General features: G+C 48.7%; 2 protein-coding genes across 3 annotated transcripts; one reads left to right on the top strand and one right to left on the bottom strand.

Annotated features, from left to right (window-relative positions):
• Positions 1-2,446: 2,446 nt before the first annotated feature.
• On the top strand, positions 2,447-7,515 carry LOC125550956 (gibberellin 2-beta-dioxygenase 1). The gene is made up of 3 exons (XM_048714099.1): positions 2,447-3,093; positions 5,889-6,315; positions 6,794-7,515. Exons 1-3 carry the CDS (start codon positions 2,675-2,677, stop codon positions 7,067-7,069), a joined length of 1,122 nt encoding a protein of 373 aa, XP_048570056.1. The 5' UTR covers positions 2,447-2,674; the 3' UTR covers positions 7,070-7,515.
• On the bottom strand, positions 6,197-13,125 carry LOC125550963. Of its 2 annotated transcripts, XM_048714108.1 has the most exons (3): positions 12,768-13,118; positions 10,996-11,293; positions 6,197-6,333 (listed from the first exon to the last, which is right to left on the bottom strand). In XM_048714108.1, the coding sequence occupies exons 1-2, from the start codon at positions 13,009-13,011 to the stop codon at positions 11,211-11,213; spliced, it is 327 nt and encodes a 108-aa protein (XP_048570065.1). In that variant the 5' UTR covers positions 13,012-13,118; the 3' UTR covers positions 6,197-6,333; positions 10,996-11,210. The 2 variants fall into 2 exon arrangements, with proteins under 2 accessions (XP_048570065.1, XP_048570070.1); XM_048714113.1 differs by lacking the exons at positions 6,197-6,333; positions 10,996-11,293 and adding an exon at positions 11,308-11,925 and having other exon boundaries at positions 12,768-13,125.
• Positions 13,126-13,407: the final 282 nt, after the last annotated feature.

Here is a 13,407-nt window from a genome sequence, read left to right as displayed (position 1 = left end):
TATAAAAAAAGTTGATTTGTAGTGCCTAGAGTTTGCTAGGGCATCTTCTTCGGAGTGAAAACCTAAGATCGTGTAGGATCTGGTGATGGTGGCGCTTGCGCAATTTTCCATTCTTGGAGGCGTTGTTGCTGAAGCAATTTTCTCACTGTTGTTCCTTTTTACATAGTACAGACACATACGCTCATACATATGCACATACACTCACCCCTATGAATGCACGCACGCACACCCTGCCCCTACGAGCACCTCCGAGAGACTGAGGCGGCACATCATCTTGAGATTGACGAAGTCGTCACAAACGCTTTCGTAGTCGATGAGATCGTCTCCTCCCACTAAACGCACATCGCCAGAAGACCTGAAATACATCCAGGAAAATGCGAGGACCAATGTCAAGTCTTAGAACTTGAACTCTGGTGGGCTAGGAATATCACTATCCTCCTAACCATCCAACCACATGTTGGTTTGTTTTCCACTGTTCGGGTGCTGTTATCAGTGTTGGTTGATGTTAATGGTTGTTTATGTATGCTTGCTTTGACGGGACATTCAAAGTTTTTTTGTGTGTTAGTGCTGATTGTGTGCATTCTAATAGTGTAAAAGTTAGTATGTGCTCTTGATATTTTTATTATCTTGATGCAACATTATGAATCAATAAAAGCCACTCTTTATCAAAAAAATAGATCAAGGAGGTGGTTGGGTTCTAGCAACTACATGGTGGCCGGCGGCGATGGGTAGGGCTGGGGTGGATGGGAGGAAGGAGAGAGGAGCGCCATACAAAATCCTCATATGAAATTTCAGTTTATGACTATTATTCTTTTTTTGACAAAGGAAATATATTAATACCGCGAAGATACTAATTACACCTAGCCTCTGCACCAACAAAATGTCACAAAAGACATCCAAGATGCACACAGCCTGATAAGAAAACAAAAAAGAAAGGAAAAAACAAAGGCCACGCCATAGTGATCAACTCCTCTCAGCAGCAGCACACAAACCACCACCAAAGACAACACTTGGAATGCAAAAAAGTTTCCCAAAAGCGTCGCCTCTAAGAAGGGAACAGTGCACAAGCGTCGTCGTCGCCCGATCGAAAATCTTAGGTTTTCACCCTAGAGAAGTCAAAGCTATCAAAAGAATACATTCAGCAAGGCCGTCGCCAGGCACAACCAATGAAAAATAAAACCTTAGGTTTTCACTCTCAAAGTCATGACTCGGCACTTGAGGAGAACCACCAAAAATGAAATCCTCCGGTGCTACCGCCCCCACTTGTTGTTGCTGCTCCTGAAAGTTATCAAACACCAAACTCATAGGTACCGTGTCCAGAGTGGAAGGGAAAAATTCCGCAAGCCAAATCCGAGCACCAGCCTATGAAGCAAAGCCTCCATCGCCTCGAACGCCCCCTTCGCCATTACTGGACCTCCAATCTTAGCCACCATGACCTTCTCCATTGTTGTCTACAGCATGAAAATCGAGATGCCGGCAATGTCCCATAGTATCAACAAACTGCGGAGCTTCGCGTCGCGCCTTCATGAAGCCGCGTAGGCTGATATGGGCGCGCACAACCGGGTTCTGTCCGATCTGGATATCCGCGCCAATCCGTGAAGACCTTCGGCAATAGTTCCGGAACACATCGGCCACTGGATCGAGGAGGACAGATCACGCAGATCGTTGCCATGACACGAGGAAAGCACCAGGACCGCCTCCTTTATTAGGCAGATCTGGCATCCCCCCACGTCGCCGCCTGCCGGTTCCCAATAGTAAGCCGGAGATCTCAGTGGGCACCGCCGCCACCACCCGCATCATGCGGATATAAGGAGGTGAGCCGCACCGAGCCCCCCGAACCAGTCGCTGTGCCGCCCTCACAGCCACAGCGACAGCCGACAACCGAAGTCGCCGAAGAAGTCCGAGGCCACCACCCCGACGTCCATCTCCTCTGGACGAGTCGCGCCGTCCAGGGCCACCATGAAGCTCCGGCGGAGATCCCGCCACGCGAGGCGGATGGGACCCCCACCGCCGTCAGCCTCTCGGCCTTTGACCGGAGGCGTCCTTCGAAGGCGGGCGGGGAGGGGGGGGGGCTGCTCTAGTCTTCCGCCCGAGTCGCCCCTCATGGGAGCGACGTGGCTGTCACAGGACGATTGATCGACCCGACTAGTATTCATTCATATTAATCGTAAATGGTCTTCTTTCTTCACCCATAAACACAACCCATTTCTGCAACCAAGAGAATTTAAGGGCCTACAAATTAGAGAGAGAAACAGAGGGGAAGGGAGGGCGATGTCATTGAGGTAAGCATAGACAATTAAGCTCATGACCCCCACAAAAAGAGAACGGGTACTACGTTACACTAAATCGAAAGATCACGGGGTGTCAACAACTCACCAGTCTAGCAGTGACTCTCTCTCTCTCTCTCTCTCTCTCTCTCTCTCTCTCTTCATGTCCATATATACGGGTGCCACTCTCCCCTCGAGTTGGAAGACCCCCCCTACACACAAATGACACAACTCCCAGCTCGATCATAGTGTCCATCACCCAGCACACACACTCCCTCTCTCTCTCTAAAAAAACACTCCCACACACACGCGCGGGCGCATACGGCGCATACTCTCTCTCTCTCTCTCTCTCCACAATTCGACGCATTGCATACGCACGTGAAGCGACCGTCCGCTGAGCCAACGCGATGGTGGTGCCTTCCACGACGTCGGCGCGGCAAGAGACGGCGACCATGCTGCTTCCACCGCCGTGCCCCGGCGGCGGCGCCATACCGACGGTTGACATGTCCGCACCCCGCGGCCGCGGCGCGCTGTCGCGGCAGGTGGCGCGTGCGTGCACGGAGCAAGGCTTCTTCCGTGCCGTCAACCACGGCGTGCCTCCGGCGGGACCCGCGGCACGGCTGGACGCCGCCACCTCGGCGTTCTTCGCGCTCGCGGCACACGACAAGCAGCGCGCCGGCCCGCCGAGCCCGCTCGGCTACGGCTGCCGCAGCATCGGCTTCAACGGCGACGTGGGCGAGCTCGAGTACCTCCTCCTCCACGCCAACCCCGCCGCCGTCGCGCACAGGGCCAGCTCCATCGACACCAACGACCCCTCACGCTTCAGGTACATACACACATACATACGTATATATGTCTTTCTATATATAATAAGTACTGTACTTGTAACTGCAAAAACGTCTTATATTAGTGTACAGAGGAGTACATGCTTACGCACAAGGCACACACATACCACATCAGTGAAGCATCATTATACATCTGCCTAACGTTCTAAGGGTTTCTTAATCCTGCAAGCATTAACAAAACCTTCAAACATGAAACATACTAGTGCTGTATTCAGGCCCACCTGCCAGTGACACTAGGGCCTCGTGGCAAAAGCACGGTTTTACTACATAACAGTCTAATCAGCTCGAGGCGTTAGAGAGAGAGAAAGACAGTGTCACTTTCGGTTTCCTATACACCACTGAAGTGCGTCGCTCCACCGCCATTAATTATCACATTAGGTCCAGAGGGTTTCAAAGCTCAAGACGTCGACAAGCCGATGTGTAGATGGGCGTTTATACATGCGTTGATGGCGCCCGAGGCGTCAGATGTGACATGATCAACATCCAAAGCTAGAGGCTGCATATAGCTAGCAGCAGTGCCACTTAACCAACTCATGACTATGCTGATGTTGGTGTGAATGTGATGTGGTTTGCTTGTCATAATAATAATAATCCTGGGCCTGCCCCATTTGCATATTGGTTATGAGGTTAGCTAGCTAGCTATCCCCTAATAGATTTGGAAGATATGGTTACAGTCAACCTTTGTTAATTCCAGACCGACATGTGGGGCCGGCCTAGAGAGGTGATATATGTGGGCGTCAGGCATGGACCGATTTATTTGTGAGGCAGGACTGGCTAGCTAGGGCATGGCCTGTGTGTACACAAGTAGCAAGGGCGTGCATGCACAGAGGACTTTCTGCTCGGCACAATGCTGTCTTGTGCACACAGGCAAAAAAGAAGCCAATGTTGGAATCATGCATGCATGCACACTCGTGTTGCAAAGCTGAGCTTTGCCTAGCTGCTTCTTTTTTTGAAAGGGCCTAGCTACTTCTTGTTTTGCCGTGTTGTGATGCACTACATGTTACGCACAGATTCTTTCAAGGACGAAAAAAGTTACATGTATAGATAGAAAAAATATAATTCAAGCCAAAGTGAGAGAAGTAGCTAATGTATAAATCGAAAAGATATATCACCACGTGGACAGTTGTTGAATGAATACAAAATAATATTTTAACTCCAAACAGATGTAGCTAATGTTTTTTTTTTTGCGGGGGAGATGTAGCTAATGTTATTGTGGGACTAATTTATATATACTTTGTGCTACCATATATGCCTATTAGTTTCTCTATTTTTATGTTTTTAGTTCATGACAGAATTAACATCAATATGCACACATATGTATCATTTCAGATAGGTCCCATCGATTAAATCGTGGGAATGCATGAGCACATAGTTTCCGAAACAATAATTATTTTGCAATAATGGCATAATTGATGCTGTGCTAGGCAGGCCAATGATAAGTTGGTTCCGGCGATTAAGATCAACATAGCTAGTTTCTAAAGCAAAATAAAAGCATACAATTGATGTGACACAACAAACTTGATAGCTACGCAGGATGGGCATGAGAGATTTCCTCATGAAAGTTAGGCTAGAGTTGTCTAACCCTATACAAACATTGGAAAAGGAAAACACAGGAAAATCGGTCATTTTAAATCTTAGCTAAGAAATTTGACTCAGCAATTTCTGCCTTGGAAAGATACATTTGTCCCTGGTGATGGGAGAAAATGCTCACAGATGTTAAGCTACAACTGACTGAACATAACAGATAAGATCTTCTTAACTATGTTTGCGCGTATATACGCTGAATACGAAAGGTCATTTATGAAGTACTATGAGTGTAGCACTCACTACCCATATCAGAAAGTGGCCTAATCAGAGTTTGTTGAGAGCAAAATAAGATGAAAGGGATAATAAAACACTCTCTTGGGTAGTAGTTAGCTAGAAGGACCCTCTCAGGCCCCTCTCCAACAGACTGTGTATATCTGTGTATCAACTAATCTGACACATATATGCTGCAGTGGCCTCCAATTAATGGCAATATCCAACCACCAACTGGTGCAGCAATAGAATGGGAGTACAAGAAAGTTGAACCATCCATATCTACCAGATAGCTCTGTGGGCTTAATTAGCAAAGTACATCAAGTTTTTTCGTATAGACAATGATGTATATGCATGTACCCGGTGTATACATACACTGTATATTTTTTTTCTTGGAAAACAGAATAACCTCCTTTTGTCATCAAATAAAAGGAGAGGGGGGCCCCAGTTGAAGTACAAAGGTCTGATGGGAATAAAAATGGTCCCCAAGCCACCCATAAAGAGCATATCCATGCTATCCATATAAAGCCAAGCAAAAGAAAGGAGGCACAGATGCAAAGGGGTCCTTTTTATGGTAACATAAATGAAATGTTCGAGAGCTTGTGTTGTGGCACTGGCAGGGAAGTGATATATGATCCCAGCACCGATGGGTCTTTCCGTGGAGCAGTGGGAAAGGGCATGACCAATCCTGTCAAGAACCCATTTGCCCACTGGAAATTTTGTCACCCCCAGCTGCATCTCGACTACAAAGAAACGAATATAGCATGTGTGTGGATGCAGGCAGGCAAGGGATGCAGCTTTTGAGTGCTCATGCATCAATCGGTCAAAATCTTCTCCATCTTTCTCTTTCTTTCTAGTATACTTGCCATGGCACATGCGCGCACCTGATCCTGTGACATCACTCTTTTTGATAAAAATATTTAACCAGGTGTTTGATTTGACTCACATGTTGAAATCCCCTCCTCCCACTTTCTTGCAGTTCTGTTGTGAATGAGTATGTGGAAGCAGTGAAGCAGCTTGCATGTGACATCCTGGACCTGTTGGGAGAGGGGCTAGGGCTGGAGGACCCCAGGCTCTTCAGCAAGCTCATCACAGAAACTGACAGTGACTCCCTCCTGAGGATCAACCACTACCCTCCATCATGCACCGTTCACAAGCTTGACCATGATGACCAATGCAAGCTCAAGGGGGTTGCCAGGACCAAGGCTGGTAGCGGTGGGAATCCGGCAGCGGGTGGCCGGATCGGGTTCGGTGAGCACTCCGACCCACAGCTACTTAGCTTGCTCCGAGCAAACGACATTGATGGCTTGCAGGTGCTTCTGCCGGACATCAACGGCAAGGACACGTGGATTCAGGTGCCAGCAGACTCGTCGGCCTATTTCGTCAATGTTGGTGATCTCCTTCAGGTAGTCACATCATTTAATCTGAGTAAGAGGAACATCATTAGATATATTTTTAATTACAAGAAAAACTATGCTTATAGGAACTGTTAAAGAAAGGTAAACAAACTGTTAAAGGCATTGATCTGGGACCAACCATAAATACTCGCATACGATTTAGAAGTTAAGCAATTTCTTTCCAGCGGCTCATATGAACAGATTACTTATACTACAGAAAACATGTAAAAATGATCTGCACTTAATCCTTTCATGTACATAAGACTGTCTGATTGGACACTCATGTTCAAAACTAGTTTACCAAGACACTCCAACATGATATTTTGCTTATTTTAAAACCCACTACTGGATTTCCTCAAGTACCCTCTTACCAGTTGTCACCCAAAAAAGTCACATCTGAAGCTGTGTAAGTTAGCCTAACAGCACAAATCACTATTCTTTGATGATTTGTTTTGTCTTATCTTCTCATCTGCCTTGTACTTTTCAGGCTCTGACAAATGGGAGGTTAGTAAGCGTCCGGCACAGAGTAATTGCAAGTGCCTGCAGGCCAAGGCTGTCCACCATCTACTTTGCAGCCCCACCACTGCATGCACGAATTTCGGCGCTCCCAGAGATGGTCACAGCCGACTCACCACCCCGGTACCGGTCATTCACCTGGGCCGAGTACAAGACAGCAATGTACTCACTCCGCCTAAGCCACAGCCGCCTGGAGCTCTTCCATGTTGATGATGACGAAAGCGGCAATGGCAGCAAAGGAAAATAAGAGGGATGACTGCTTGAGTTGCAGGCAATCTGTATGATGGGGATTAGTTAGATATAAGAATCGTCCCCAAAATTTTGGCTCTCTGACAGCTATTGCCAGATATCTCAGTATTATGATGGTGTAGTGTGTGTGTGTGTCCATGACCTGGCTAGCTTTGTATAGAAGTGATGGTTGTATGATAGTAATGTACTATTGCCTTCAGCAAACTGGTTGTTCCCGTGCAACTTATATTTCTGCTCTCTCCCTTATTGGACTTTCCTTACAGCAAAGTCTTCCACAAAAGTGAGACCTAACTCTAAACTCAAATTTACAATTTTCAGATTTCACGGAAACTAAAGGCCAAGCCAGACAGAGGCAGCAATGTCGACTAGACTATAATCAAATACAGATGGTAGTGTCATCCGCAAGAAAATACATATGATTGGACATATGCAGCAGCGCACAAATTTAACTAAGAAGTTATCATAAGATGCAATGTTTAAGGCATATATTAGCTCGAGCCACATCCCCAAATGGGAGATGGTGATCCAATTTTCTAAATTGAAGTGTGCTCGATCTGAATTGATTTTGTTCTTCTTATTAAGCACAAGGTACTATAGCACCAGGTATTTGTGCAGTACTTACTATTCATGCGGGGGATTAGATTGAGTTTCTTAGTTTTTACAGAGAAAAGGCTTGGCGCCCTGCTTTATAGAAAGCAAACAGTCTGACAAGGTTCAGGCTGGGGATAGCAGCTTACAATACAGAGAACTTAAAGAAGAAAAAGAGTCATGAAACTCAACATTTTCACAACATAACCCCCATTCATCAGGTAAACAAAAACCTCAGGAAATTACAGAACGAGAGTGTGCAAGGGAGAAATTCTTCACTGACAAAGGCATCGAAGAGCACATCCGCTGATCCCATAGCACTGGCCATTGCTTTGATTTTGTTAGTTTGGATGTCTTTGGTAGATTGTTTCATTTATGTTAGATATTCTCAAGAGTCAAGTCAAGTCATTCATATTATAGGGATCATATTGCATCTTCTCCTCTTTAAACTAGCCATGAATTAAGCTAAGTATCATAGTTCTTAAAATCATGTTGTGGATTTTTTTCCTTTTGACAAGCTATTTGAGGCCTATTCCTACCCTATCAGGTACCCATCTTCACCTAGCACTGACTACTTCAAGTCACAGTTGTCTAGACTCTCTATGACGGCTGTTTAAGTCTGTTGTTGTTATGACCAGCATATTAGGGGCTTAGCCAAGTGGGTTATGGCCCAAGTATCTTAATCATTATTAGGGGCTTAGCCCAATTATCTTATCGTATTAGGATCGTTTGCTTAGGAGTCAAGTAAACCTCTCTATATAAGGAGAGGAGATGTATCAATCTAATCAAGCAAGAAGCAATCAATATTTGCTCGGCTTCCCTTAGGGAGCCGGGAGACGTAAACCCTAGCCGCCTCTTGCGTCCGCCGCCGTCGCACCAGCCGCAAGGACGGCGCCCAGCCGCCGGCCGCCGCGCAATCTCCTCCTCCCTCCTCCCTCCTTCCCTTACAGGCTACGCCCTAGACCGGATAGAACCCTAGTTTCTACCAATTTGGTATCCAGAGACTCAGGTTCGATCATGTCGTCATCCCCACCCACGCCGCCGCTGCCCATCATCACCACCGCCCCGATGACCACGGCCGGGTCCCCAACACCGCCGGCCCCAATCACCTCCGCGCCGCCGTCAACGATCCCCGTCTTCACGCCGGAGGAGATGTCCAGCACCTTGCGGGACCTCATGACGGCCGTCCAGGGCATCACCCTGTACCTGGCCGGCCCGCACGCCACCCCGCCGGCTGCGCCCCCCACCTACAGCCATCCGGCGCTGCACTGGCCGATCCAGAACACGTCTGGCCCGAGCAGGACGCCCCTGCTGCCGTTCCAGGCGGGACACACCAGCGGGCCCCCATCGCTGCTGCACCTACAGCCGCCCTCAGCCGCAGCCCAGCTCTGGCTGCCGTGGCCGTCCCAGGGCGCGCCTGCAATTGGCGGGACACCGTTGCTGCCGTTCCAGGCGGGGCACCACAGCGGGCTGCCACCACCGCTGCTGCACCTGCAGCCACCCCCAGCCGCGGCTCCCCTCTGGCCGCAGTGGCCCCCTACTGCCACCGCGGCTACCGCCGCGTCCGCCCACTCTCCACAGCAGCCGCTGCAACTCCAGGCACCACCTCTGCCCAGCTCCGGACTGCCGTCACCGGCCGGCCTGCCGATACACCAAGTCCGGTTCCCGCCCTCCCCGTCGCCACTACCAGCTTCGGCGGCTGGGTCTTCGCCATCGCCAGTCTACACCACGGCTCCAGAGCAGCCGACCCCGTTTCCGCAGTTCGGCGGGTCATCCGGCTCCGCGGGTCCCTACCCAGAGTACTCCGACCAGGCGCCACCCGCCTCGCTGCTCCGCACCTCCGAGCTAGCTCAACACGGCACTCCGACCCAGACACCGCCGCGGTTCGCCAAGATCGACTTCGCCACCTATGACGGCACGAAGGACCCCCTCAACTGGCTCAACCAGTGCGACCAGTTCTTTCGCGGGCAGCGCACCCTCGCCTCGGAGCGCACCTGGCTCGCCTCTTACCAACTCCGTGGCGCGGCACAGACCTGGTACTACGCCCTTGAGCAGGACGAGGGCAGCATGCCCCCTTGGGAGCGCTTCCGCAAGCTCTGCCTCCGTTTTGGGCCCCCGATCCGCGGGAGCCGCCTAGCAGAGCTAGGCCGCCTTCCCTTCACCTCCACGATTCAGGACTTCGCCGACCGTTTCCAGGCCCTGGCATGCCACGCGTCCGGCGTGACGGCGCAACAGCGGGCCGACCTCTTTGTCGGTGGACTTCCGGATCACATTCGCGTGGACGTGGAGCTTCGGGGACCCCAGGATCTCCAGACGGCCATGTACTACGCCCGCGCGTTCGAGCGCCGCGTGGTGGCCGTCCAACAGGAGTCACCGTCCCGGGCCACTGGGTCGCTACCCTGGCCAGATCCCACTCAGGGTCGGCCTGCTCAGGCTTCCGCGGCACCCCTCGCCGCGACCGCGGCGCGCCCGTTCCGCCGGCTCACCTCGGTCGAGCTACTCGAGCGTCGCCGCCAAGGGTTGTGCTTCAACTGCGACGAGCCCTACACGCCCGGCCACGCCTGCCCACGACTCTTCTACCTGGAGGTTGCAGACTACATTCCGGAGGACGTCGTCGCCGCCGACCTTGCCGCCCCAGCTGTCACGAAGGTGTTTGACGCTGGTTGATCACCTCGAGGAGTTCAGCAAGCGCTTCCCCACCTTACAGCTCGAGGACGAGCTGTTTGTGCAGGCGGGGAGAAGTGTTATGACCAGCATATTAGGGGCTTAGCCAAGTGGGTTATGGCCCAAGTATCTTAATCATTATTAGGGGCTTAGCCCAATTATCTTATCGTATTAGGATCGTTTGCTTAGGAGTCAAGTAAACCTCTCTATATAAGGAGAGGAGATGTATCAATCTAATCAAGCAAGAAGCAATCAATATTTGCTCGGCTTCCCTTAGGGAGCCGGGAGACCTAAACCCTAGCCGCCTCTTGCGTCCGCCGCCGTCGCACCAGCCGCAAGGACGGCGCCCAGCCGCCGGCCGCCGCGCAATCTCCTCCCCCTCCTCCCTTACAGGCTACGCCCTAGACCGGATAGAACCCTAGTTTCTACCAGTTGTCAACTAGTTATATGCACTTGACACTCCTCAAGTGCCCTTATCACCCGATGGCGGCACAACGCGAATATAAAATGAGAAATCCAATGTGCGAAAATATTAAGGCTTCGGTATCGTAAATACTGTCATACACCTAACGTTTTCTCTGCTATATGATGTGGCTCTCTCTGAAAGATAATTCACAGGTGCGGATACTAAGATTGCATTTTATAACGAAATGATGAGGTTCGATATTTTACCTATTGATGTGAAAATTTAGCTGGATGGCATTAGTAACTTGGCATTCCTCTGCAAAGCAGTAGGTACAGTCATCAAGCAGCTCAACGCCCACTGGCAAGTCAGAATGTTGGCCAGCCTTGGGATTTCTGTAAACATCTTGGAGAGGACAAACCAAGCAATAATCTACGTCTGGTATGGCTATGATTGCTTCCACTTAAATCCATGAGGCAGAGTGTCACAATCGTTCTTGCGATTGACCAGTGACCAGTGCATTAATGGCCCTTCTGGCCTCTCCATGCTCATCCAGGCTTATATAAGCTACAGAACAAACAAGGTAAAGTGTTAGCAACAGTCCACAGAGATGAGGTTGGGCAAGAAAGTTTGGGCCATTTCTTCTCCCTTTTTTCTTTACTTAACCTTATTTCTCCAAATTCGTAATGTAGAGCATCATCAATATTCTTTCTCAAAAGAAAAGGGAAGGCGGAAACTTGAAAGCAATTTCATGATATCAACATGTACCAGCCACTGTAGATTACGTCAAGATCCACCGTTGCGACAGGATATTATTGAATAAAAAGTAACTCTTGGAAGATAGAACAAAGCTACAGAACATGAATACGTGACCAACCAAAAACAATGAATGAGATGGTGAAAACTGCTCAGAGTGCAGTCTGGAATCTATTCAACAAAAAGTTTAGTATTGTCATATATATCATGTTTAGCAATGAGAGTTCTATGGAGCAATGTGACAGTTTTATGTTTTACACTAGCAATTTGAATTGGATATAGTAAAAATTCTGGTGAATGCTACAAATTAAAGAAAAAGGATGGTGCTTAAAAATAGCATCAGCGTTAAGAAACATATGGGAAGCAAACCCGTCCTTGAAGCTCAACCTCCAGCAATCATAAAGGGGACGAAAATCAGTAGATATTGCTGTCACAAATTATTCCTGGTTGAATTCGTTAAGTTTGTTAAATTGACGAATATATGCTATGAAAGCGTTTTAACTAATGGAAATGTTACAACCTAAGAGAGACAAGTGCGGACAAAAAGATCAAGTTATGTACAACGTCATTTACCTTACAATTCCAGTATATGAATTAGATTTTACAGAACCTTTGTAAGTGTATTAGACAATGAAACTTGGTAACGCGCGGCACGCCTACATGAAACTTCGCAGAAGCTCCATAAATGTAATGATCCAGTGCTGGAAACTAAGCAAGAAAGTACAAGCTTCTGCCTTCCAGAAGTCGGAACAAGACATTTGCTTGCAGTCACAGGTTGGCAACATTGGCAACATTAGAAATACCATCAATTCCAGCATGTTTAGCTTGGACCACAGCCCATTATACACAAATCATGCATGGTGACACAAATTGTGCAGCCTCCAAAATTTCCGTCCTTATCATGACCACCACCCGCTACACAAATCATGGAAGGTGACAATGTGCCGCCAAAAGTTGCTAGGGAATGCGCCAAAAGATCAGGACCATAACGCCCTGCCGACGCAGGGATCAATTGGATTCTGAGTTTCCCTGGACGGGGTTCCCATCAACCACATTTACTATCACATACCAATCTTAAAATCTCTAGCCATCTCATAGTATCAGCAAAATGCTTAGGCAAATCAAAAACCTTACAATGCTAAGTTTGGTCTAAAGTTCGGCAAACTGCAACAGAGATTAATATTCCACCCAAATGAGAACAACAATCCACCAATACCTGACAGTAACCGTTGACTTAAAAAAAGAGGGGGAAGGAGAGGATAATCTATGTTCAACTGTTCCTCACCTGTAGCAGCAGCCTCCCTGGCGCCGCCGGCCTCTATGCGGAGCAGGGGCACCCACCGCCGACGGCGCGACGTCCCTGAAGGCACCACCTGGTCGTAGATCAGAACCCATGAGCAGCCGCAGCCGCAGCCGCAGCCGCCGGCGCCGGTCCCGACGGGCGCCATTGCCAGCAGCCCCTGGCGCCTCCCTATCCGCCCCCACTTCGTCTTCTCCGGCGACACCTCGGCGGCTCCGTGCCCTACCATTCGCGGATTTGGAAGATAAAAACCCCGTGTATGCCACGCAGAATACTTTAAAAAAATGACGGAGTTTCCTTTCGGGTAATATGTTTTGCAAAACAAACGTTTTTTGCGGCAATTTATATGTTGAGAGCATGGATGCCAATGTTTTGAAGCGAACATGGTAATTTCCGCAGCTCTCCGTTGTCAGAAGTTGTGATGTGTTTGTGAAGAATCTGTCATAGAAAATGTTTACATTTACCATGCCCCACAATGACCTTTCACTGGCTATTGGTTTTTTTATTTCTTATTAATATAAAATTTATATTCAACTATTAGCATGCTTTGGATCTAGTGACTCGGAAAACTAATAATTACATTAAAATATCACTAACACATTTTCCTCTTTATGTATCATCTTTT

Source organism: Triticum urartu, chromosome 1 (assembly GCF_003073215.2).
Source record: "Triticum urartu cultivar G1812 chromosome 1, Tu2.1, whole genome shotgun sequence".
In the NCBI taxonomy this organism is placed as follows: Eukaryota; Viridiplantae; Streptophyta; class Magnoliopsida; order Poales; family Poaceae; genus Triticum; species Triticum urartu.
This window is presented reverse-complemented; position numbering and strand designations above follow the sequence as displayed.

Coding starts and splice junctions, on each gene's coding strand:
- LOC125550963 (XM_048714108.1), bottom strand. CDS start 13,011: ATGGTAGGGCACGGAGCCGCCGAGGTGTCGCCGGAGAAGACGAAGTGG. Junction 11,294..12,767: donor CAGGGAGGCTGCTGCTACAG/GTGAGGAACAGT, acceptor TTTGTTCTGTAG/CTTATATAAGCCTGGATGAG.
- LOC125550956 (XM_048714099.1), top strand. CDS start 2,675: ATGGTGGTGCCTTCCACGACGTCGGCGCGGCAAGAGACGGCGACCATG. Junction 3,094..5,888: donor AACGACCCCTCACGCTTCAG/GTACATACACAC, acceptor ACTTTCTTGCAG/TTCTGTTGTGAATGAGTATG. Junction 6,316..6,793: donor ATGTTGGTGATCTCCTTCAG/GTAGTCACATCA, acceptor TGTACTTTTCAG/GCTCTGACAAATGGGAGGTT.